This window comes from Schizophyllum commune (assembly GCF_000143185.2).
Source record: "Schizophyllum commune H4-8 unplaced genomic scaffold SCHCOscaffold_18, whole genome shotgun sequence".
NCBI lineage: Eukaryota > Fungi > Basidiomycota > Agaricomycetes > Agaricales > Schizophyllaceae > Schizophyllum > Schizophyllum commune.
In genome coordinates, this window is record NW_026089555.1 from 291,926 (window position 1) to 312,734 (window position 20,809).

The window sequence follows — 20,809 nt, forward strand, 5'->3', positions numbered from 1 at the left end:
ACTTTATTCCATCGTACATATGGCTAATCGCATCTTCATGGTTCATCTGCGTAGACGGACGCGCTGCCAGCGGGCGGGGACCTTCGCGGTGGGTGGTGTGATTCGGGAAGGTGCATGGGTAAGGCGCATGGACAAGGCGCGCCATACGGAGTATGCGACTTATCAGCACACGGCGCGAATGCTTTCCATACGCCGCATCCTGACTGCCGACTCATTTGGGCAGCGTCGCGCAGGCGGGGGCCCGCGGTGAAACGTATATTCCATACTATTTTCGTCCGCGTTAGGGCCGTTGGGTGATGCGGCGGGAAGGTAAAGTGTATAAGAGGGCAAGCGTCGTTCCGCGAGTTTGTGCCGGCAGCGTGCTTCTTGCTCTGACGCTGATCATACTATAGGTCCAGACGCGGTATGCTGGCGAGAACTGTGCTAGGCGCGTTGGCGGTTGCGGCGGTGGGGGCTGGCGCAATGAAGATGTCCCCAGCGCAGCTGCGCGAGCGGCAGCGTGCGGCGGTCAAGCGGATGCAGGAGGAGAGGGCAATTTCGCCGGCTGTCAAGCGTGCTGAGCCCCAGAACATCACGTTCTCTGACCCGAGGGCGTCTGGTGAGTCGTCTTTGGGTGGAAAGGTCAACCAACGTCAAATGAGGTAGCGATGCTGACGCTTGAACAGAGTACTACGTCGATGGGACCTCCATCCCGGAGGTTGACTTCGACGTCGGCCCCAGCTGGTCAGGACTACTGCCTATAAGCAGCGACCCAAATGAGGAGCGCCAGGTATGAGAAAAGCTTTCTTTTTTGGGGAGCCCCCCTTGAAGTGCTGACCCCGCGCTTCAGCTCTTCTTCTGGTTCTTCCCGCCAGGTCCGAATGGGAGCGCTGACGACATCATATTCTGGTATGCTTCTCATGTTCAACTGATGATGAACGCTTACAATATCCATGCAGGACAAACGGCGGTCCGGGATGCTCTTCCCTGGAAGGTATCCTGCAGGAGAATGGCGTATGTTGCTCCCCTGTTGAAAGGCGTGTGTGATGCTAATGCAGGTGCATCTTGTAGCCTTTCTCTTGGTCCTGGGGTCAAGCTAAGCCGACGCCGAACGAGTACAGCTGGACGAACCTGTCCAGCGTGCTTTGGGTTGAGCAGCCTGTCGGCACGGGCTACTCGCAGGGCACGCCGAATATCACGGTCAGTTCTGGTGTGTGACCACAAGAGTCAGGACGGGGCTAAAGTGGCGCACAGAACGAGGTTGACCTAGCTGCTCAAGTCGTCGGGTTCTTGCAGCAGTTCTTGGACGTCTTCTCTGAGCTGCAGGGCAAGAATTTGTACGTGGCGGGGGAGAGCGTGAGTATTTCTCGTTCACCGTGTCAGCTGGGCGAGGTCTGACTTCTTCAGTATGCTGGCTACTACGTTCCCTGTGAGCAGTCTTTCGAACTTTGGGCATTGATGATGCTCAAGCGGGCATGCCAGACATCGCCGACTATATCTATCAGCACCCAGAACAGCTCGATCTGTCGCTGAAGGGCGTTTGGATCGGCGATCGTGAGCAACCATCCCTCTTTACTTGCCCTCCACATCTGACCGCAGTGTAGCCGTGCTCGGATGGGACGTCGTGCAGACAGAAATCCCAGTCATGGACTTCGTACATAAGTACGAGGGCGTGTTCTCGTTCAGGTGTGTTGCTTTCTTATATCCCCCCTCCTCGTCTAGTTTCTCACTGTCCCTCACAGCAAATCACTCCTCGCAGAGCTCGACCAGATCGCGTCGGACTGCAACTACGCTGGCTACTACGACAAGTACATGGTCTACCCGCCCGCCGGCCCGCTACCGCTACCAGGAAACTCGACGAGCGCGGACCGGGGCTGTGACTTGTGGGAGCGCGTCTTCGACGAGGCGATCGCATTGAACCCCGCCTTCGACATCTACCGCATCTTCGACACGTATCCGATTCTGTGGGATGTGCTTGGGTTTCCGTGCGTTCTCCCTTCCTCCGTTGTCTGCTAGTCAGTCGCTGACGTCCTGACTAATTATCATACTAGCGGCTCCTTCCCCCAGGAACAGACCTCACCCGTCTACTTCGACCGCGAGGATGTCAAGGCCGCGATTCACGCACCGACGAACTTCACCTGGGCAGAGTGCTCCGACGTGAATGTCTTCCCGCAGGGCGATAACAGTCTTCCTAGTGCGTTCACGGTGCTCCCGAATGTGATTGAGAGCAGCGAGCGGGCGGTGATTGCTCATGGGCTGGCGGATTATATTTTGATTGCGGAGGGGTGAGTCGGCAGATTGAGTGGATATTGTGGGTGGGGACTGACGGAGATGCTTAGCGCACGGCTTGTGCTGCATAACATGACCTGTAAGTCGGAATGCACGCACTGAACGCATGGCTAAACTGATTGAATGATCAGGGAACGGGGCACAAGGCTTCCAGACGCCGATTGAGGACGACTCCTTCGTTGTCGAGGGCATGGGTCCTCTCGGCAATGCGCATACGGAGCGCGGCTTGACATACGTCGAGATTGCGCTGAGTGGGCACATGTGAGTGACCCATGCGACTCTTGAGAGCTATGGCTGATTGTGAGCTGTCGCAGGATACCTCAATTCTCACCTATTGTAAGCCTGTCTTATACTCTGTGCTGATACGATGCTGATAAAATCATCCAGGCCGCTTTTCAAACTATGCAATACTTGATGGGCTTCCGTGACGAAATTTCTGCTTGAGCTGCGCACGAAGGCGCACTCTACGAAGGGTTACATGCACCGTATCATTATCACCACAATATAATATTGAACAACAAAGAAAAGCCACATAAATCATGACAGCTATACAACAGCGCTCTACCAGGCTGTACGGTTCGAGTCAGGACCGTAAAATGAACATGCCAGTCCGCGTTTGGCCACAATAGCCACCCCGTGGGAAATTTCATACTCGCCCACGTGACTGCGCAGACAATGGCGCGTGCATGTTCGACGCTCCTCTGTTTCCTACACCCATCATCTCCTCTCACCATGCCCTACCTCGCACCAAACCCCGAGCACATAGTCCCTGTCTCTCCTGCGGGCTCCTCTAAGGCGGCCGCCACAGTGATGATGCCCCCGCCGATTGACTTCGAGGAGGAAGAGGAGCCACCGCGGATCCCTACGGTCGTTTTGGACGTCGACGAGATCGCGGATGAGATGGCGGCGAGGATGGCGATCAGCTTGCTTGGGCATGTGCTGTTTCTGAAAGGACAGATCCCATTGTGCGTGGCGCAGGTTCCCCGCAAAGCATCATGTTCTAACGGACCTGCAGTCCTGTTCAGCAGCTTGCGCGACTCAAGGGGAAGGTGCGTGGCCGCCACTCTCAACTTCCCTTCCAATACATGCTCACAACAATCACAGTCTAATCCCCGTGCTACGAAACTGCGACTGGCGTTCATGGAGTCGTTCGATCTGCTCAGTTCGCACTTCGATTCTTCGTTCTCTGCGCTCTCCACCGCGTTCGCCAGACATGGCATGAAGACCCCCAGCCCACTCTCTGAGCTCCGCAAACCGAAGAGCCCTAGGCGGGGCTATCTCGCGCTTCTCGTTGGACCCAGCGTGGGTACGGCGAAGGCGAAGGTGATTCTCGGTCTCGACGGCTTGGAGAGCAAGGTGTGGGGGCTGCGTGATGATGAAGCGGAGGAAGAGGAGTCGGAGGAGAGTGGGGAAGAGGATGAGCTGGAGGAGAGTGATGACGACGAGGACGACGTGGAGGAGCCTGAAGAGTCTGAGAGCGAAGATGAAGAGTCTGCAGAGGGAGATGAGGAAGCTACCAGCGAAGTCGAAGATCGCCTAAGCGCGGAGAACGAGCCGCCAGCGCCTGCCCCCAAGCCACCCTCCCCGCCACCATCGTACGCGTTCTCCCAGACGCAGCAAGCTCTGCAAAAGGCGGACCGTCTCCTCTCTCGCGCGCTCGCTGGATCGGACGCTCTTGCGAACGAACTTTGTGAGTTTTCCACCGCGGAGGCACTTGGGCGATATCTCATTGTTCTCTAGCCCCCACCCAGACACACATCATGATGCGTGCCCCTCGTCGCTTCTCGCACCCCTCCTGGATCCCGATGCAGAACGCCACCCAGGCGCTCGAGAATACCCTCCAGGAGTTCCTCATCGAGTCGGGTGTGATCCCCGAGCCAACTGATGTCAAGAAGAAGCCCAATAAGAAGGCCTCAAAGGTCGAAGGCGTATGGGTCTCCGCGCGCTGTGGGCTTACGGCGAACTACACCGAGCCTGAGGGCGGCACGGAGGAGGATGATATGATTTGGTACGCCTGGGACGGCAAGTTGGTGGGGTTTGCGGATTGGTAGGCAATGGACGGTGCATGAACACGGTGGACAATGTATGTGCACGCTGTCATGTCCAGGATGTCACGGACAGAACGTAGTATGTACGACCTCATGATCATTGTTTCACGACTTGCATATCTTTCCTACGCTTTTTTTCATCATGCTCTGAATTTTCTCTTCTCGGATACTATCCTCATTCGCTTTCCATCGTACCGCACACTGCCGACTACACTGCACGCTCGAGCACTCGTATCTGTACAACTCAGACTAGCCTAGCTACCAGTACATAGTCAATGTATCCATAGATGAATGGGAATTCTGCTGAATCGTTACGGTTCAGGATGACATGCGTGCAGCGTCTAAGACGGCATGCATGCCCATGGCACACGGTCGAAGACGGCCTAAGCATTGTGCACGATCTAAGAGGGCATGCGCGCGGTGCCAGTCGCAGAGGCGTGGCCCTCGCCAAGCGCCTGCCGCATGAGCAGCTCGACGCGCTGCCTTTCCTCGCTCGTGCGGCGCAGCTCCTCCTTAAATCTCGCCTCCCGCTGCTCGTAAATACTGCCCAGCGCACCTAGCGACCCAAGAGCAGTACCCAACGCGCGTCTCAGATCCTCCTCGCGCATATCGGACGTCACGTCGGATCCCGAGCCCGTGCCATCGCCCCGTGTGAGCGGGGACGCAATGTGCGCGAAGAGGCGGTCGGCGAGGGAGGAGGAGCGCGAGTGCGTGCGCACGCGGCGGCGCTCGGTGGCGAGGCGGGCGAACTGGGTGCGCAGCGCGCGGAGGGTCTTGCCGTCGCGGAGGGCGGGGGTGCGCCGGATGGCGCGCGAGGAGAGCGACTGGAGCTTGGTGGTGTGCGAGGGGGCGCAGAGGAGGATCATGGTGGAGTCCGTCTGCCGGTCGAGGGCTTGGAACTGGGAGGGGTGCTGTGAGCGGAGGTGCAAGTGGAGGAAGGGAGGCTAGCTTACCGCCTGCTGCAAAGCATCCCAGCGCGCGTCGAAGCGGCGTTTGCGCTTCTCCATGTTCGGCACGTAGGAGGGGTGGAACTCGAGCTCTAGTAGGTCCTCTTCTTCCTCGTCGTCCTCTTCGTCGACCCAGTCACCCTCGTCTTCTTCCTCCTGGGGTGGGGGAGGGGCAGGGGCAGGAGGGGCGGACGGTGTCGTCTGCCCATTTGTATTTGTCCAGCTTCGACCTTCGTCCTGTACTGGGAAGCGGTCCTGCTCGCCCGCGGTCGATTCCCCGGCGGTTTCCTCGCCCGAAGAAGACGAGGGCTCGGGGCTCGTCTCGCGCGGCTGTGTGCTAGCTACCCGCGGCGGCGGCTTGCGCGGCACCTTCGGGACCGGCGGTTCGTCCTCGCGCCGGCGCCGGCGCACACCCACGCCCTGAGGCGGCGGCGGGAGCGGTATGGGCTCGTGGCTCGGGCTGCTCTGCACGCTCTGGGGCGGGAGCCGGCCGCCCAGCAGGCGCGTCGTGTGCAGGAGCGCCCACGGCGAGAAGCCGGCGCCCTGGAACGGCGTGCTGCTCGTCGTCTCCGTCGTCGAGAACGCGTCCTGGTTGTTCTGCGCGTACACCTGCCACTGGCGCGCGAGCTGCTCCTGGATCGCCGCGGGGTGGTTCGGGTCGGGCGGCGCGACGTACGGCGCGCGGCGCACGTGCGTGAACGGGTACGGGTACGGCGAACCCGCGGGGACGATGGGGCTGAACGGCATCGGGTCCTTCTCGTACGCCGCGTGCGCGTTGACGTTGATGAGCGGCGAGGGGGTGGGCGCGGCGGTCTGGCTGTGCGGCGTGGGCGGGATGGGCGCGTCGGGGCGGGGCGAGGAGAGGATGGCCTGGAGGTATGCGGCGGTGGGCCCGTCGACGAGGAAGGAGCCGTCCTCGGTCGAGGGGGTGTAGAAGCGCGCAGCGGTGGTGCGCGGGTCGAAAGCGGCGGGAAAGGTGTGGTACTGCGGCTTGGGCGCGTGCCGCCCGTCCATGTACTGCGAGGGGTTGCTGCTGCCGCCGTTGACCTGGGGGTCGGAGACCATGCCGTCGAGGCCTTGGAGACCGAGGAGGTCGGTGGCGCCCGTGCGAGCACGGCCACGTACTGGATCCCCGCCGTGTTGATGTGGTCCGTAAGGTGTGCGCTCGGGAAGGTCCTGAGCGGGCGACCGCGGTGTGTACTCATCCTCGTTTGTCAGGCCCTTCTCGCTGTCTTGACCGATGAGCGTGCTCTCATCGCCGCGGCGCGTGCGGCTTGTGCCGGATGAGCGGCTCTGATTGCCCTCTGGATGGAGGTCAGACGAAGGCGTGGGTGAGCCGCTGTCGTCGTCGTCATCGCGATCATGGTCTTCCTCCTGCACGGGCAGCGAGCGGTCTGATGTGCGCCCATGCGTCTGCAGCGGCGGCGTCTGCTGATTCGAGATCGTCAACATGGGCCGCGTCTCGACGACGGGCGCGCCCGTCACGGTGTTGCGCCGTGAGAGCGTCGAAGGCCCGTTGGGCGAGTACTCCGGGCGATACGCAGCGCTCTGCTCGCCAGGAGAGCTCATCGGCGTGACAAAAGCAGGCGAGCCGCGCCGCTCGGGCGGCATCATGGGCTGCTTGGTCGACGACGGCGATCCTTGATGGCTCCCACCGTGCCCGCGCGGCTCGGGGCTGAGCGCGCCCTGCCGGGGACTGTGTCGCTCTGCGGCGCGCAGCCGCTCGACCGCGGGGTCCTTCATGTACGACTCTTTTGGGAAGGAGGACGAGGTCGCTGGGGCTGTACCGTACGCGAGCTGCTGCATGTCGTGCGCGCGCTGAATGTCCGCCTCGAGCCCGGGAGTCATCTGGAAGTGTTGGTTGTCGTTGCCAGCCTGCCCGTAGGACTGCCGGGTGGGGATAGGGTGAATGACACCGCGCGCGTTGTGGACGTTCGGCATGCTGTTGCTATGCTGGGGCGGCGGCGGGTGGGGGACGCCATTCTGGTCGAGGGGTGGGTGTGGCGGAGTGGGAAGCAGCCTCTGGATCTGGGTGGGATTCGACTGGAACTGGGGCGCCGCGCCGATGGTCGGACCCGCGCCCATCGTCGGGCTCGGGTTGGAGGGCTGTCCGCCGGGGCTTGGGTAGCCTTGCATAATGGGCATAGACTGCGCCTTCGCAGATCGCGCCTGCCTGTCGCGCACGGATGGGGACGCAGAGCGCTCGCGTGCTTGCAGAGAGGCTACGCCTAGACATCGATCCGGTCAGCTCGCGAGTAGGGCGTTGCGTAAGAGCGCGTATAGAGTCGGCAGGACATGGAAGGTCACTCAAAAGGGCAAAACGGACTCTCGCTCGATCCCCGCTTCGCGGGTGTGATCTCGGACTATCGAGTGCGTGCGGATGCGACGTCAGGCGAGGGACAAAGGGCTCACCTGGGTTCTGCGGCGCGGGGGGCTTGCGATTGCGCACGGGCGAGTGGCTGGCCATGGACGGTGGTGGGGGCGGTGCGGAGGTTATCGCTCAGCGCGCAGCGACGGATCGGGGGAGGAGAACAGAAGATGGCGAGAGACGCGTATGACAAAGCGCAGAGACTTGACTGGAACGTCGTGCGGCCTCACGATGCCAACGTGGCGTAGGGCAGGTCCCGACAACGAGGCGACCGCCGGGATTGGCAAGCAGGCCTCGAGGCTGATGCCAGGAGGCATTCATTGATAGGCGCCAGATGGTCCTGATCACGGCATTGATCGTATATTCTCGCGGACAGCGTCGTCGCCGTTGTCAGATTGCAGCTCACAGAAAGACAGAAAGAGCTGAAATTGGGAGGAGCAGAATGTCACGTCACGGCCATAAAGCGTGACGTGTTCGACTTTCATCGCACGTTTCCTGGCTTGAGCGGAACTATCATCGTTCCCCGAACTTCCTTGCATGTTCACTCCAACTCCGTTACCTCCGCTGCCGACTCCTCCGTCTCGAATGTGACGGACAGCCGCATATGCAGGCAAATCATGCATGGTGACCCGGCGGCTCAATGGGGCTTCTACCGTGCACTGACGACTGGTGAAAGGAACATTGCAAACCTTGCATTCTGACCGTTGAGCGCTTCTCGCGATTGTGCTGCCATTGACACCCATCGATCTCACGACCCTGAAAGGCGCATAGGCCTCTTTTCATGACTTCTCGCAGCCTCTGCATGTATAAAGGATGACCATGCCACTGGTGAGTTCCCCGTCAACCACAATCATTCACGCCAGCTCAGCATGTCCCAACCCCCACACTTGCATCCCCCGCATCATCGACCATTGCAGCTGCCGACACCCCCTCCGAGTCAGCCCCAGCCCTCGCCGAGTCAAGACGACGAGGACGGATGGAAGAACTACAGTCTTTCGCAGGAGGTCGACGAGATTACGAGGCAGTATGCTCTGATGTCGTCTCAGGACAGTACGCCGGCGTCGTCGCAGGTCTCTCCGGAGCCTTCGCAGGACAGCACGGCGGCGTCCTCGCAAACCTCTCCAACGTCCTTGCAGACCTCTCAGGCGTTCTCGCAGCCCTTCAGCTCGCAGGATGAGTCGCCGCCCTGCTCGCAGGCCGAATCTTGGGCAAGCTCGCCGCCTACCTCGCAGGCCGAGTCGTGGCCATCCAGCTCCCAGTCGACGATCACGGGCGCCGGTTTCCTGAGCTCGCAGCCCCCAAGCTCGCAGGCCTCGGGGTACGCCGAGTCTCTTGCAAGCTCGCCGTCCAGCCAGGCTACCTGCGATGATGATATCGATATCGACGTCGACACTGACGCCGACCGGCCGCGTCGCAGCGACTTCGACCGTCCGCGCCCCCGCTGCCGGCGCTGTGGTGGGGAGGAGTTGTTCACGCAGTGCGATCACGGGTCGGAGGATGATGATGAGGCAATGGACGAGGGAGACACGCCGCCGGCTTCGTCGCAAGAGCAAGGCTGGCCTACCTCATTGCAGCAGAGCGAGGCCTGGACCGCGTCGCAGCAGAGTGAACCTGCCTCGTCGCAGGGGATCTGGCCCGCTTCCTCGCAAGAGAGGGAGCCCAGCTTATCTCAGGAGAGCATCCACGATCATTCGGAGCAGGACGCAGAGGAGGAGGGGTCCCCGATCAAGTCACGCTCGCCGTCGCCGAACTTCGACGACCAGGGACCGCCCTGCTCGCAGGTGCGGCGCGAAGAGGCTATGCTCGAATGCCCATTTCCGCCGTCCCAGCCGTCGCAGTACTTCGACTACCCCGAGGACCCGACGAACCAGCCCTTGCTGCCGGTCATCCCGCAGCCTGACGACCCGGACGCGGTCTATTGGCATGACCTAAGCCAGGCGAGAGCTCTGCTACCCCAGCAGCCGTCGGCTGCGCCGAAGCCTGCGAGTGGGCCATCGCGTCGCCGTTGAACGTTGAACGCGAGCGATCGCGGCGTGCGCGATTTTTTCTTCTCTTTCAAGATCCTATCTCCCAACGCCTTGCTGACTTCCTGCATATGCATTTCTTACCTTTGATCTTGCTCTATGTACTACTATAATCTTGATATCATCTTGGTAAGTACCTTGCTTGCAAGGTATCTCGAGCATCTCCATTGACGATGCCACGGCTTCCTTTTTGCGGCATATATACGTATCAACGTCATACACTCCTGCCAACCCCTTTCAGTAGCGCGTGAGGGAATCTGAGTTGACTTTTCTTTCCTATTGTCCGCCCACACTCGCCCGAGGTCGCCGCGTCTGTTCTGTTCGTTCGAGTGTCGAATAGACGAGCTTCACTCGTTGCACAGACTACAAGCATGGCCGGCGATCGACTATTCCGCCGCTCTAGTCGCTACGAGCCTGATGCTCGTGCACGAATGCCATCAATGACATGGTCATCATACGTCAAGAAGCCGCCAGGGGACATATATTCCAGTGAATGCGCCACACAATGCCGCACAGCCTTCTTTCAGCGTGCATCAATCTTCTCTGGCTGAAAGGCGATGCTTCCTATACCTTCCTGATAGAGGTGTAGACGAACCTCCACCTGCACCAGTGTCTGCTTGGGAGGCCGAGGGTGAGCAGGTGCTGGTAGAGTGTGAGGTGCAGCGCTAGTGGCATTGCGGCATCTTGCGGCAGATGCAGCAACGGAAGCATTTCCGGTTTATTGTTTCCCGATTGGGAATGTCTTTTGTCTTCCTGCGCCACACTTCATGTGACCGTCACGCTGCCCCGGGTGTCCGGCACCGTGCCTATGTTTGAGCGACATAGACCATTCCTATACTCCATCCGCAGAGGCGTTTGTGTTGTTTCCATGCGGTTTATCGAGTCAGAAGGTGTTCAACGCCCAGTGAGAGGTGTGGAATCACAGCGCTGAGCTGTGCCAGCGCGCACCGCCCAGAACACGAGGATCACAATTGGCACGCTTCTCGGCCTTCGCATCAAATGGCACGTGTTGTCACGCTGTTCTTATGGCCCGAGCGCCATTGTTCTTTAAGGGCCCACTCACCGCTCTCTTCTTCACACAACCATCACCTTCTATCCCCCAGAACAACCTACTACACTCTAGCTACCATTATGCAGCGTCTTCACTCTGCGCGTCTAGCCAAGTCTGCTCTGCTTGCGGACACTGCTCTGCCTCTTGAGGCGACGGACTTCTATGAGCCGGCGGCAAAGCCAACTGGCGCGCGTATACTGCCCACCGAGCTATGGGAGATGGTGCGTGCATCGTTATCCGTGCCCTCGACCACTCTGACCTTGACGCCACACTTCAATAGATATTCGAGCATTGCCACCCCATGACCCTGTTCATCCTCGAGCGCGTCTGCCGTCGCTTCCACGAGATCATCAACTCCTACGATGGGCGACTCATCGTCACCTCGTGCGACAGCCCCTTCGAGCCCAAGTATAACGGCCGCGCGGACCCACCGCCGGCGATACAGATGCCGGAGGAGGGCGACATGTCGGACGAGGCGAAAGGCGCGCGGCTGTTGTTGGAGATTGGCAAGAACGGCTGCATTAGTGGCGAGGAGTGGACCCGCCGCTATGCGTGCTATACTGGCGCGGCTTACATGAGATTGCTATTCGGCGGCGGTTGGTGCTTGGTGAGTGTGCTTGGGCCGTCGTCGTAGTGTGGCGTCGACTGAACAATAACCGCCCAGGTCTGCGAACGCTGGACGATGAAACCTCCCCACGACCTTGTGACTCTTACACGCATGTGCAGTGTATGTATCGACGTCTTCACTCTTTCTGCAGGCAGCTAACGTTATCTTCAGAACCAGTGCACTCGTAGGCTGCATCAGTAAGTCACTGATTCCTCTCTTCACCTGGTGGTCTCTAACTCTCCTCAGCGAGAACTTCCTCGTGAGAGCACCCAATGCCGAAGCAGACCAGACCAAGCTCTCTAAAGTCGGCCGCCACTGCCCCGAGGACGAGGCGTTGAAGGAGTGGATGCCCTTCATCAAGGGCCGCAACGACCACCTCCTCCGTGTGAAAGATCTGAAAAGGGCACGACAGGAGTACCACGAGCTTGGAAAGGATGAGAAGAAGAGTGAGCATGTCTGACTGCATGAAGCTGCAACAGTCGCTAACGCGCATGAATTGCAGGAGAACAGATCTACAACATGCGCAGGCTGATGCTGTGTGCGCTGTTGAAGGTGAGCTTGGCTAGCGTCTCCCCATTGACTGATTAGCTGATGCCCCCGTAGCTGAGAAACGATTACCGAAATTGGATCAGATACCAGAAAGACAACCACCGGCGATTTTACAACATCAACATGCGATGGTACGAGCTTTCGCTAACAATCCCCTCACCGCTCACCAACGCCCAAATCCAGGATGCGTGGCTGGGCGCGCAAGATGGGCACTAAGCCTGCGCGCCTGTTCGACAACCCCGCGATCAAGCACACCTTCGACACCTATGTCGACACGCAGAGCTTCCTCACGCGCCAAGCCATGCAGTACGCGCACAAGAAGGGGCACACGGTGTGCGAGACGTGCGACAGATTCGTGCCGGACAATATCTGGCTGGCGCACGTCGTCGGCCGCCACCCGGAGCAGGCGCCGATGTTCAGGAAGCACCCGGAGACGAAGGAAGACGAGCGGAGGTGCCCGAAGTGCCCCCATTCGACGCGGTGGTACCCGTTGAGGGATGGATCGCTGGAGAGGCATATGGAGGCGAAGTGAGTGGTGGGATGCGGGTTGAGGCGACTTGGGATACTGACGGATGTGCAGGCACTCGGAGACGCCGATGGAGGGCGTGGAGAAGACGACGGTGGAGAAGCCGAAGTCGAAGGTCGCTGTTCCAACGGCGGCGGCCTTTGTCGTAGACGTGTACGCTACGAAGAAGGTTCTTGGCAAGCGTCGGGCTGAGGAGGAGCCCGTGGTTGTTCAGGCCTCGACCAAGCGTGTCAAGCGGTACGTTGACTTCTGCTATTCTTCTCTGTTATGGGCTGATGCTGTTGTAGGGCGCTGCCTCAGAAGAAGACGAAGAAGTCTGTGCCGTCTGTGCCGGGTCGGCTTGGATTTGCGATTGCTGGTTTCAAGGACGAGATGGCGATGGCGGTCGATTGAATGATACGGACATTAGATGGAGAGGAATTGCTGCGAGGACTTTGCTTCCCTGATCTGTTCCCATTCGGTTCCCATAGAGATCGTACAAGAGTGCATACCCATACTATACAACACGCGCGCTAACGCGCTAATCGAGGACTATCCTGCTGCCTGGGTTCGTTCCAGCATCTTGTTGATAGCCACGGGTCGACCACTGGCTGGGTGTGATATATCTGCGCCTCTGAGCTCCCGCATTCGCAAAAGGACTTGCGACAGTTGAGTAGGCGTGATCGCGTCCGCGGCATTCGTGTCGTAGTTCTGCGAGCTGTATACTGAGGCCGCATCGGCATGGACATCCTCCTTGTACCGGTTCCACAAGCGGTAGAGGGCGAGGATCTCCTGCGCGATCGTGGCGACGGTCGGTAGAGAGACGTTCAACGAGGACAAGAATGCAACGGGGTCCTGCGGCGCAGGGTGCCGCGTCGAGCGTCGCATGGGCGGCGGCTCCTCGCGATTAAGCTGCTGCTCAAGCGCTGTGCGCGTTGGCCCGTGGAAGACGAGCGTCAAGTATATCGCCGCCACCGCGATGAGGTGCGGCGGGTACAACAAGCACAGCTCCGAGCGGTACGTATCGTTTATGATGAGCCAGGCGGTTTGGAGGGCGCCCTCCGCGAGCTGCAGCCGGCCCTCGCCGGTGCCCCAGTAGCGCGTGCCGTCGTCGGCACCGATGCCGGCGCCGAGCTCGCCGGCCTCGGGCTCGATGTGCTCGAGTTGGGCAGCGGACTCCTTGGTGCAGAGGGCGAGGAGGGAGCGGTAGGGGTGGTAGATGGTGAGGTCGCATTCGAGGTCGTCGACGAGGTAAAATTCCATTTCGGCGAGCTTGGTGTTGTCGGTGGGGAAGTACTTGACGCCGTAGTAATCGTCTGGGGAGAGTTAGTTCGGCATGAGGGGTTTGGCTCGAGAACATTGGCGCAGAGAGGACGCGAGTGAGACTTTTAAGAATGGTGGGAAAGCGGTCTGCCGAAGCAAGTGAATGAAGGAAGAGGACTCACGGCTGAAGACGGAGCGGGCATCCGAGATGACATTCTTGATGTGGACCGGAGATTCTTCTGCTTTGGCTGCAACATAGCAGCAAGCAGCTATCACGATGAAAGGGTCCGTCTCGCAGTAAGAGTTCTTCAAGTAGAACCTGCGAAAGAAGACAGTAGCAGTTGCTATCACGCGCTGCCTAAAGCCCAATTTCTTGCCTAGCTTGGCAATCGCTAGTGCAACAGCTGTCAGTAGCTTTCCCAGAATAAGAATATATTACCGTACCGTTCGCGAAGTATATTGAGAGGAACTCGATGTGCTCGGGGTTCTCTACATAATTGAGGTCTTCGGTGCGCGCCTGCCTCAGTGTGGCGTGATCCACAAGCCAGCGCTTGCTACGAATGGCATCGAGAGTCAGAGAGGACGAAAGGGAGTACGAGTGACTCACTAGTGGGAGCTCTCCCAGAAATCCGTCGCCATCGTCGCCGGCGACGACGAGCGAGGCGGCGGCGCTGTGTGATTGGCAAATGATTGGCGGGGCAAATGCGGAGAGCGGCCCGGCGAAGGCCGGTGACGTCGTCGGCGTCCCTCCCGAACGCGCCCGGCACGTTTTATTTATTCGCGCGCGTCTTCGTACCTTGTCTTGAACCTCCATCTCCTGTACCCTACCCAAAATGTTCGCCCGCTCTGCCGCCCGTACTCTGGCTACGCCCTCCGCGCGTCTCTTCTCGTCTTCGGCTGCGCGCCAGACGAAGGTCGCCGTCCTTGGTGCTGGCGGAGGGATCGGCCAGCCGCTTTCTTTGCTGCTCAAGCTGAACCCCCTCGTGTCGAACTTGAGCCTCTACGATATCCGCGGCGCACCCGGTGTGGGCGCGGATGTCAGCCACATCGACACGGCGAGCGAGGTGCGTGGGATGGAAATTGTGCGGTGCGACCTGGGCTAAGCTTTTTGCGCAGGTGAAGGGCTACCAGGCTGACCAGCTCGATGCTGCGCTGGAGGGCACGAAGGTTGTGGTCATTCCCGCTGGTGTTCCGCGGAAGGTATGTGAAAAGCTTGCTGTACTTCCCACATGTGCTGACGATTTCCCCAGCCTGGTGTGAGTACGATTCGCACGAAAACATGTTGCAACTACTGACTGTATCTCAAGATGACCCGTGACGACCTCTTCAACGTATGTGCCAAAACTTCTTCCTGAGAAAAGTACTGACGAAGTTTGCAGACCAACGCCTCCATTGTCCGCGACCTCGCCTCTGCGATCGGCCGCGTCGCCCCGGATGCACACATCGCAATCATCTCCAACCCCGTCAACTCTACCGTCCCCATTGTCGCCGCCACCCTCGAGAAGCTCGGTGTCTTCGACCCGAGGCGCGTCTTCGGTGTCACCACCCTCGATGTCGTCCGCGCGGCGCGCTTCGTCGGCGGCGTCGCTGGCGTTGACCCGAAGGAGTGCGTAGTCCCCGTCGTCGGCGGTCACTCTGGCGCGACCATCGTCCCCCTTCTGTCGCAGACCAAGCACGGCAAGGGCATCACGGGCGAGCAGTACAAGGCCCTCATCCATCGCATCCAGTTCGGTGGTGACGAGGTCGTGAAGGCGAAGGACGGCGCTGGCTCTGCGACGCTCTCGATGGCGTACGCTGGCGCGAAGTTCACGGACGCGCTCCTCCGTGGTTTGAACGGTGAGAAGGGCGTCGTCACCCCGACGTTCGTCAAGAGCCCGCTCTTCGCGGACCAGGGCATCGACTTCTTCTCGTCGAACGTTGAGCTTGGTGTAAGTCTCCTGCGTACCTTGGATGTGGACGATGGCTGACAACGCTTGCAGGTCAACGGTGTGGAGAAGATCCACCCCATTGGCGAGATCTCGGCCGAGGAGCAGGAGCTCCTTGCTGCCTGCTTGCCGGACCTCAAGAAGAACATCTCCAAGGGTGTCAACTTCGTCGGCGCATAGAGGTAGACTTACAATGTAAACTGCTGTGCTTTATGGGATTGGTTCTTGGCAGGCTCACGAATGAGTATATGTTATTTCTGAATCTTTTTGGGGCTAGGAACTCGTATGTGCCAGTGCCAGGAGACAACGCTAGCATCTGAGCGTGACGCCCTCACAGAACGAGGTGGGATGTCACACCTGTCACGGTTCGAGTTTAGCTTCCCACGGTTTTGGACCCCTATGTCGCCTACCATTCGCTCACCTTCACTTGCCGACTTCTATTCTCAGAGAAGTAGGCTTCTCTCTGCAGAAAGCAGATGGAAGAGGAGACCGATGCGGAAACTCTCAGTTCTCGTCTTCCATTCGAGGCACTCGCAGTGGTGAGCGCCGAGCGATGCTGTTGCCGCCTTTTCCTGGTGTCAGGCCACCAAGGTCCTTCCGATACGCGCAGCAAGTTCGTTAGGTTGCATTCTCGCTGCTTACTCGTTTCCGGAAGCACAGGATGATCGGAGTGGCTAGTCAGCTCGCGGGCATACGCGGTAATGCTTCCGTGCTCAGCACCAGCTCCATCGGATGGTCGTATCCACCCATCCCGGCGGAATGGGCTGGACTGCTTATGGCACTGACAAAGCTGGTCATGCAGGTGGTGAAGGTGAGAACGAAGGTCTCTTCGACGGTACGACCGTTCAAGCACGCCTTGTAGACCCTCTGTGCTACTCCACACTCTGGAATACTATGCCGTATAGTACAATCGCGAACTCATGCTTCCTCAATCACCCGGTCGTTCTCTGTCAGAAGTTAAATATGATACTGCTTGGCGTGGTGCAGTACTTGTATGTCATTCTAGGTACCTATGATACAGCGTTTCTCGTCGTACGTAGTATTGTAGGTACAGCAGTTATGAGGTATCTGTCAATGTATATCGTCTGTAGTTATTAGTGTCAGGGGACGATGTCGCTCGGGAACATGCAAGCAGTGGTGCTGTCAAGAGTACGATGAGAGCGATAGTGTACTACTACCTCGCTGCGTACATTCTGTGAGTCGGAGGGCCAAGTAAGAGGCCTCTGCGCCACGACTCACAGCTCTACGCGCAGACGACGGACGGCGTCTTATGCGGCGCGATGTAGCAGTAGTCGGCATGTGCAGAATAGGCGGGCGCATGGCCACAGGTGTTTGGAAGGAAGAAATTGATTCGAGGCCGAGTACATTTACTCGACCTTGAGCTTTCGAGATCGACGCCGAGATAGTGGCGGTGGCGGTGGCAGAAAACGCAATGCCGAGGGTGGATGCGACATCGGGGGCTGCGGTCTAGGGGCTGACGCAGGCAGCTGAGGTGGTACCGACGAGGAGGTCTTGACGAAACGCAGCAGCGCGTCCGAGTTCGAATGCCTACGATGCCGCTGGTACGCCACGCATGTACGACGGTGGACCTCGAGGGACTCCTGGTGGCACCACTCCCAACAGAATCTGCACTGAACGGAGGGCGTCGTCGAGTGACGAGAGTGTACGTGTGCAAATTGGAGAGAAGGAGGTGCGGCGGATGTGACGCAAGGGCTGGTAGCCTGGCGAGCAGGCGTCGATGGACGCTGGAGGTCATCGAGCTGCCCTAGAACGAGCGGCGGGCTCTCTGAGTCTCGAGCCGGAGGTCGTGCGCTGCGCTCTGGACATCGATCCTCCGCAGACTTGTGCCGCGTCATTGACCGCCCACGCGCGATGGGTATAGGGCGCGTGCGCTGCGGGGTGGGTAGTGCGGGCTGGGCGCTTGTGCGCAGGCTCATTTCGCTCGAGCGATGGCGGGGCATGGTGGTCGGAGGCACATCCTCGTGTCGCGTCTTATACGTGCGCAGACACCTTCGACGAGCGGTTGCGGAACAGCCTGGCAATTATACACGCAGCTTTGCGTCAGAGCACGGCGCTCTTGGATGCGGTGCTGTGGCGTCTATATTGGGCAGGCTGGGCTGAGGAAGGGCGCGTGCGTCTGCGCCGGAGCCGTCTCGAGTCATCATCGCCGGGGTGATAAGCAGCGCCGATCGTGGCTGGGAACAATGGGCGCGCAGAAACTATCGACGGATTCAGAAGGTTGAAGGAAGTCGATCATGAACACCTGTCAAGGGGAAACCGTTAGCGCCGAGTTCACCATTGTTCGACTGGCAGATGGAGAGTGTTACCTTACTCTCTTCCTCGGATCCTCGCGATTATGCGCCTAAACATCAGAGCAAACACTTCCATACTGCATGGAAGGATCCTCGTAGTCATGGAACAATGGGAAGGGTAAAGTGGATCGCAGTTAAGTGTATTGTATGCAGACGAGAACAGCATACAGCACGCGTCAATCTATGCCAGGGTGACCACATGCTCGCTTCGCACGCGTGAGAGGTCCAAGACGGCCCTTCTGATGTGAGTCCAACAGAATACCGGGGAGTCTCAATCACCGCAGGAGCTAAAAGACACCGACTTCAGGCAGAAGAAGGTACGCAGCTTTGGGCAGAGTTCGAACATATTCCGACAGTCCAAGCGCTGCTGGCGTGTGTTGTATCCTGGCAGGCAAGTCAGATGGCCACCCTACCGTTACAGTGCAGGGGAAGGCGAATGCGGTACTGACATGCATGCTTACCGTGAGCTTCCCAGTGATCGCCAGTAAGCAGCGTTTAGGGTCTGTCTTCAAGCAGTCGTGTCGTTGTGCGCATCTGTTCTTGTCATGATCAAGCTGGGTCCTTGAGCAAGACGCAGCGCCGCGGCAAAAGCAGTGGTGAAGGAGAGGCAATGATATCGGCCAGATTTCAACCATAGCGCCAGTGTCCCGTTTGTGGCTTCATTGCAAGGGAATGCACGAGAAGGAGGCTGTAACGGCTGCGAAGAGCGCCCGCTCGCAGTCATGGGCGTTGCGCGTGGTGGGTAGTGGGCGTCGCGGAAATCCTCGGGCGGCAATTGCCGGGATGGAAGCAAAAGATGGCGGCAATTGCCGATAATTGGTGGATGCGGAGGAAGCCCAAGCTATTTTATACTCTGCATCTTCATACCGCAACAAGCCAGCATTGAGATATAACGCGGTGCTCCTCCAGTATGTACCTCCTTCATCCGAAGGCCCGGGAGGGCACTTCGAACCCCGAGACTGCCGCTCGTTACCGTCGTCCAATTCAGCCTTGCAACTTGTCGCATCGTTCGAACTCCCGCTCCAGATTTTCAGGGTCACCAATCAAGGTGAGCAGTACAAAATTCTTATAATAGAGGTATAACATGAATTAGCAGCGGATTCATATGTTTGTAGAGGTAGAAGTACAAATGGGGAATTGTCAGCCCCTTCAGCTGCTTTTCAAAGAGAGTAGGACGACGGGTATATGGTGCAAAGACAGTGGAGGATAGGTATATGTTTGAGTCAAGGTGAAAGAGTGAGAGTTTCGTGATAACAAAATAAAAATACAAAGGCGTGTATGGCGTCGTGGCATTGTCAAGAATAGCGGATGAAGTAGAGAACGACGAATGGAAAGCAAATGGAAGTCAGCATGGAGATGGTAATGTCAAAGCACTAGGCTGCCTCTCGCCAGAGGTTGTCCAGCGGTAGGTCCTCCTCGACCGACCAGATACCGTTGATAAGTGCCAGTACGACCGCGTCTCCCTCATCGTCCTCAGTGGCGTCCGGGCGAGCGCTGTGTCGTCGTGAAATCGGCTGAGGGGACGCGGGACGCGATGACAGCCACGGCGACGACGACCGGGACGTTGGATGAGGCGACGGGGCGCGCGAGGAGAATGGAGACGAGTAAGCATGAGAAGCTCGGCGCCACGCACGCCCCGAGCTTGGGGGGATACTCGCGCCTCTCCATGCCGTGGGCCCGTGGAAGACGAGTCGTCTTAGGCTACGGGCGTAGATGCTAATCTCGGAGGCAAGAGCACGAAGAGCGCGGTGCGATACCGGCATTGGCTTCCAGCTGGATATATCGACCGCGAGCGTCTCAATGGTACGAAGGCGAAAGAGGAGTGCGTAGGCTTGAAGGCGCTGGCATATATTGAGCATGGGCATATGAAAAAACAGATAGGAAATCTCACCACGGCACCGTCTACTGGCAGAGCCGGTGTACCAAGGTAGCGCACCTCGGGGCTTGCTGCGCCCAAAAGAGACAAAGCGCCAGCGTCATCTGGACTGAGCACCTCCAACGAGATGGGCCGTGTACTCGTCGAGCGTAGCGCTCGAGTGAGCAGTGGATAGTCGCCGTCCACTTCCAACCAGGCGTGTAGTCGACGAATGCTCCTTCCGGGAAGCAGCGCCGCTGCTAAGCGCGCCCCACATTCCAAGGTGTAAAGTGCGGGCAGTGCGTCTGGAGGTATCGTGGCGACAGAAGTTGGTCTACCGCAGTCCCCAGCAATGCGGCTCGCGTCCTCTCCGGTGAGTGTGAGGTCCTCCAGAATCCGCTGAGCTTCGAGAAATCTGAACAGATGCTGGTTTAACGGCATATCGCACGTCAGCGTCCGCAGCAGGAAGCGGGTTCCCTCGAATATGGCTGCCGGTGGCGGTTCTCTCGGCGCCGGGGGCAGGCCACTTCCCGTGATGTCGAGGAATCGCAAGCGCGTCGTGGCGCGAAGGACGCGCGCGAGCAGGCTGGTAGCTGCATTGGGTAGAATCCGGATGGACAGCGCATCCACGAGTCCTGCCAAGGTCGGCGCGTCAACGAGAGTGCGCAGCAGCGCGTTGCCCTCGGTGGATACTCCAACCGTGAGTGCGAGCGTGTTGTAGAGAGCGACCTGAGCTGCTCGACGGAAAGGACGCGAGACGCGGCAGAGGCGGGCAAGGTCATCGCGAGCGCGGATGTGACCGACGACCAATGCGTAGAGTTCTGGCGAGCCGACGTGTGCAGAATAGTGCTGTGCGATGGTGGTCGCCGGCGAGGGGGAATGCATTACCGGAACAGGAGAGAGAGGGGAAAGAGATTGAGCGTGTGCAGATGGCGCATTCGTTGTGGTGGAAAGTGCTCGGCAGCCGTGCGAGGGCCTATGATAACCGGTTGGCTCTGCATCTGGCACTTCCACGGCCATATAACACCCGAAATGCGCCAAAGCACAGTGCTGACAAGCGCGAGAGCAGGCGGTCGTCGTAAAAAGG

The 20,809-nt window shown here is 59.0% G+C and overlaps 10 protein-coding genes across 10 annotated transcripts; 6 read left to right on the forward strand and 4 right to left on the reverse strand.

The window, feature by feature from the left end:
• The first annotated feature begins 424 nt into the window (after window positions 1–424).
• SCHCODRAFT_02645761 (alpha/beta-hydrolase) lies at window positions 425–2,797 on the forward strand. The gene is made up of 15 exons (XM_003026121.2): window positions 425–598; window positions 666–769; window positions 830–888; window positions 939–993; window positions 1,051–1,179; window positions 1,234–1,335; window positions 1,387–1,408; window positions 1,462–1,533; window positions 1,584–1,665; window positions 1,722–1,964; window positions 2,031–2,264; window positions 2,319–2,347; window positions 2,400–2,529; window positions 2,583–2,604; window positions 2,656–2,797. Exons 1-15 carry the CDS (start codon window positions 469–471, stop codon window positions 2,710–2,712), a joined length of 1,470 nt encoding a protein of 489 aa, XP_003026167.2. The 5' UTR covers window positions 425–468; the 3' UTR covers window positions 2,713–2,797.
• A 203-nt stretch (window positions 2,798–3,000) lies between these two features.
• On the forward strand, window positions 3,001–4,319 carry SCHCODRAFT_02707232 (uncharacterized protein; the record flags this gene model as incomplete). The annotated part of the gene is made up of 4 exons (XM_003026122.2): window positions 3,001–3,233; window positions 3,284–3,317; window positions 3,373–3,958; window positions 4,009–4,319. 4 exons carry the CDS (start codon window positions 3,001–3,003, stop codon window positions 4,317–4,319), a joined length of 1,164 nt encoding a protein of 387 aa, XP_003026168.1.
• On the reverse strand, window positions 4,272–7,979 carry SCHCODRAFT_02645765 (uncharacterized protein). Its single transcript, XM_050346462.1, has 3 exons — window positions 7,676–7,979; window positions 5,270–7,491; window positions 4,272–5,215 (listed from the first exon to the last, which is right to left on the reverse strand). The coding sequence occupies exons 1-3, from the start codon at window positions 7,728–7,730 to the stop codon at window positions 4,718–4,720; spliced, it is 2,775 nt and encodes a 924-aa protein (XP_050196954.1). The 5' UTR covers window positions 7,731–7,979; the 3' UTR covers window positions 4,272–4,717.
• Window positions 7,980–8,107: 128 nt separating this feature from the next.
• Window positions 8,108–9,886, forward strand: SCHCODRAFT_02645773 (uncharacterized protein). Its single transcript, XM_003026123.2, has 2 exons — window positions 8,108–8,459; window positions 8,549–9,886. The coding sequence occupies exons 1-2, from the start codon at window positions 8,445–8,447 to the stop codon at window positions 9,638–9,640; spliced, it is 1,107 nt and encodes a 368-aa protein (XP_003026169.1). The 5' UTR covers window positions 8,108–8,444; the 3' UTR covers window positions 9,641–9,886.
• Window positions 9,887–10,786: 900 nt separating this feature from the next.
• SCHCODRAFT_02521548 (uncharacterized protein) lies at window positions 10,787–12,781 on the forward strand (the record flags this gene model as incomplete). Its single annotated transcript, XM_003026124.2, has 10 exons — window positions 10,787–10,927; window positions 10,987–11,313; window positions 11,371–11,433; window positions 11,485–11,510; window positions 11,560–11,759; window positions 11,816–11,865; window positions 11,917–11,993; window positions 12,046–12,390; window positions 12,443–12,625; window positions 12,676–12,781. The coding sequence occupies 10 exons, from the start codon at window positions 10,787–10,789 to the stop codon at window positions 12,779–12,781; spliced, it is 1,518 nt and encodes a 505-aa protein (XP_003026170.1).
• On the reverse strand, window positions 12,604–14,288 carry SCHCODRAFT_02645779 (C/H/G cyclin). The gene is made up of 5 exons (XM_003026203.2): window positions 14,238–14,288; window positions 14,075–14,184; window positions 13,813–14,022; window positions 12,677–13,683; window positions 12,604–12,626 (listed from the first exon to the last, which is right to left on the reverse strand). The coding sequence occupies exons 1-4, from the start codon at window positions 14,267–14,269 to the stop codon at window positions 12,920–12,922; spliced, it is 1,116 nt and encodes a 371-aa protein (XP_003026249.1). The 5' UTR covers window positions 14,270–14,288; the 3' UTR covers window positions 12,604–12,626; window positions 12,677–12,919.
• A 138-nt stretch (window positions 14,289–14,426) lies between these two features.
• SCHCODRAFT_02645782 (malate dehydrogenase) lies at window positions 14,427–15,885 on the forward strand. The gene is made up of 6 exons (XM_003026125.2): window positions 14,427–14,694; window positions 14,747–14,830; window positions 14,881–14,886; window positions 14,938–14,961; window positions 15,010–15,558; window positions 15,610–15,885. The coding sequence occupies exons 1-6, from the start codon at window positions 14,464–14,466 to the stop codon at window positions 15,733–15,735; spliced, it is 1,020 nt and encodes a 339-aa protein (XP_003026171.1). The 5' UTR covers window positions 14,427–14,463; the 3' UTR covers window positions 15,736–15,885.
• Window positions 15,886–16,179: 294 nt separating this feature from the next.
• On the forward strand, window positions 16,180–16,787 carry SCHCODRAFT_02137106 (uncharacterized protein). The gene has a single exon (XM_050341908.1). The coding sequence runs from the start codon at window positions 16,288–16,290 to the stop codon at window positions 16,651–16,653; it is 366 nt and encodes a 121-aa protein (XP_050196955.1). The 5' UTR covers window positions 16,180–16,287; the 3' UTR covers window positions 16,654–16,787.
• Window positions 16,788–16,922: 135 nt separating this feature from the next.
• SCHCODRAFT_02673917 (uncharacterized protein) lies at window positions 16,923–17,516 on the reverse strand (the record flags this gene model as incomplete). The annotated part of the gene is made up of 1 exon (XM_050346693.1): window positions 16,923–17,516. The coding sequence occupies one exon, from the start codon at window positions 17,514–17,516 to the stop codon at window positions 16,923–16,925; it is 594 nt and encodes a 197-aa protein (XP_050196956.1).
• Window positions 17,517–18,916: 1,400 nt separating this feature from the next.
• SCHCODRAFT_01194237 (uncharacterized protein) lies at window positions 18,917–20,607 on the reverse strand (the record flags this gene model as incomplete). Its single annotated transcript, XM_003026204.3, has 2 exons — window positions 18,917–19,708; window positions 19,759–20,607. The coding sequence occupies 2 exons, from the start codon at window positions 20,605–20,607 to the stop codon at window positions 19,241–19,243; spliced, it is 1,317 nt and encodes a 438-aa protein (XP_003026250.1). The 3' UTR covers window positions 18,917–19,240.
• Window positions 20,608–20,809: the final 202 nt, after the last annotated feature.

Coding starts and splice junctions, on each gene's coding strand:
- SCHCODRAFT_02645761 (XM_003026121.2), top strand. CDS start 469: ATGTCCCCAGCGCAGCTGCGCGAGCGGCAGCGTGCGGCGGTCAAGCGG. Junction 1,180..1,233: donor AGGGCACGCCGAATATCACG/GTCAGTTCTGGT, acceptor AGTGGCGCACAG/AACGAGGTTGACCTAGCTGC. Junction 2,265..2,318: donor TATATTTTGATTGCGGAGGG/GTGAGTCGGCAG, acceptor GGAGATGCTTAG/CGCACGGCTTGTGCTGCATA.
- SCHCODRAFT_02645765 (XM_050346462.1), bottom strand. CDS start 7,730: ATGGCCAGCCACTCGCCCGTGCGCAATCGCAAGCCCCCCGCGCCGCAG. Junction 7,492..7,675: donor CCCCGCGCCGCAGAACCCAG/GTGAGCCCTTTG, acceptor ATCGATGTCTAG/GCGTAGCCTCTCTGCAAGCA. Junction 5,216..5,269: donor GGGATGCTTTGCAGCAGGCG/GTAAGCTAGCCT, acceptor CACCCCTCCCAG/TTCCAAGCCCTCGACCGGCA.
- SCHCODRAFT_02645779 (XM_003026203.2), bottom strand. CDS start 14,269: ATGGCGACGGATTTCTGGGAGAGCTCCCACTA. Junction 14,185..14,237: donor TTCTGGGAGAGCTCCCACTA/GTGAGTCACTCG, acceptor TGCCATTCGTAG/CAAGCGCTGGCTTGTGGATC. Junction 14,023..14,074: donor CTCAATATACTTCGCGAACG/GTACGGTAATAT, acceptor CTGTTGCACTAG/CGATTGCCAAGCTAGGCAAG.
- SCHCODRAFT_02645782 (XM_003026125.2), top strand. CDS start 14,464: ATGTTCGCCCGCTCTGCCGCCCGTACTCTGGCTACGCCCTCCGCGCGT. Junction 14,962..15,009: donor CCCGTGACGACCTCTTCAAC/GTATGTGCCAAA, acceptor CGAAGTTTGCAG/ACCAACGCCTCCATTGTCCG. Junction 15,559..15,609: donor CGTCGAACGTTGAGCTTGGT/GTAAGTCTCCTG, acceptor CAACGCTTGCAG/GTCAACGGTGTGGAGAAGAT.
- SCHCODRAFT_02137106 (XM_050341908.1), top strand. CDS start 16,288: ATGGTCGTATCCACCCATCCCGGCGGAATGGGCTGGACTGCTTATGGC.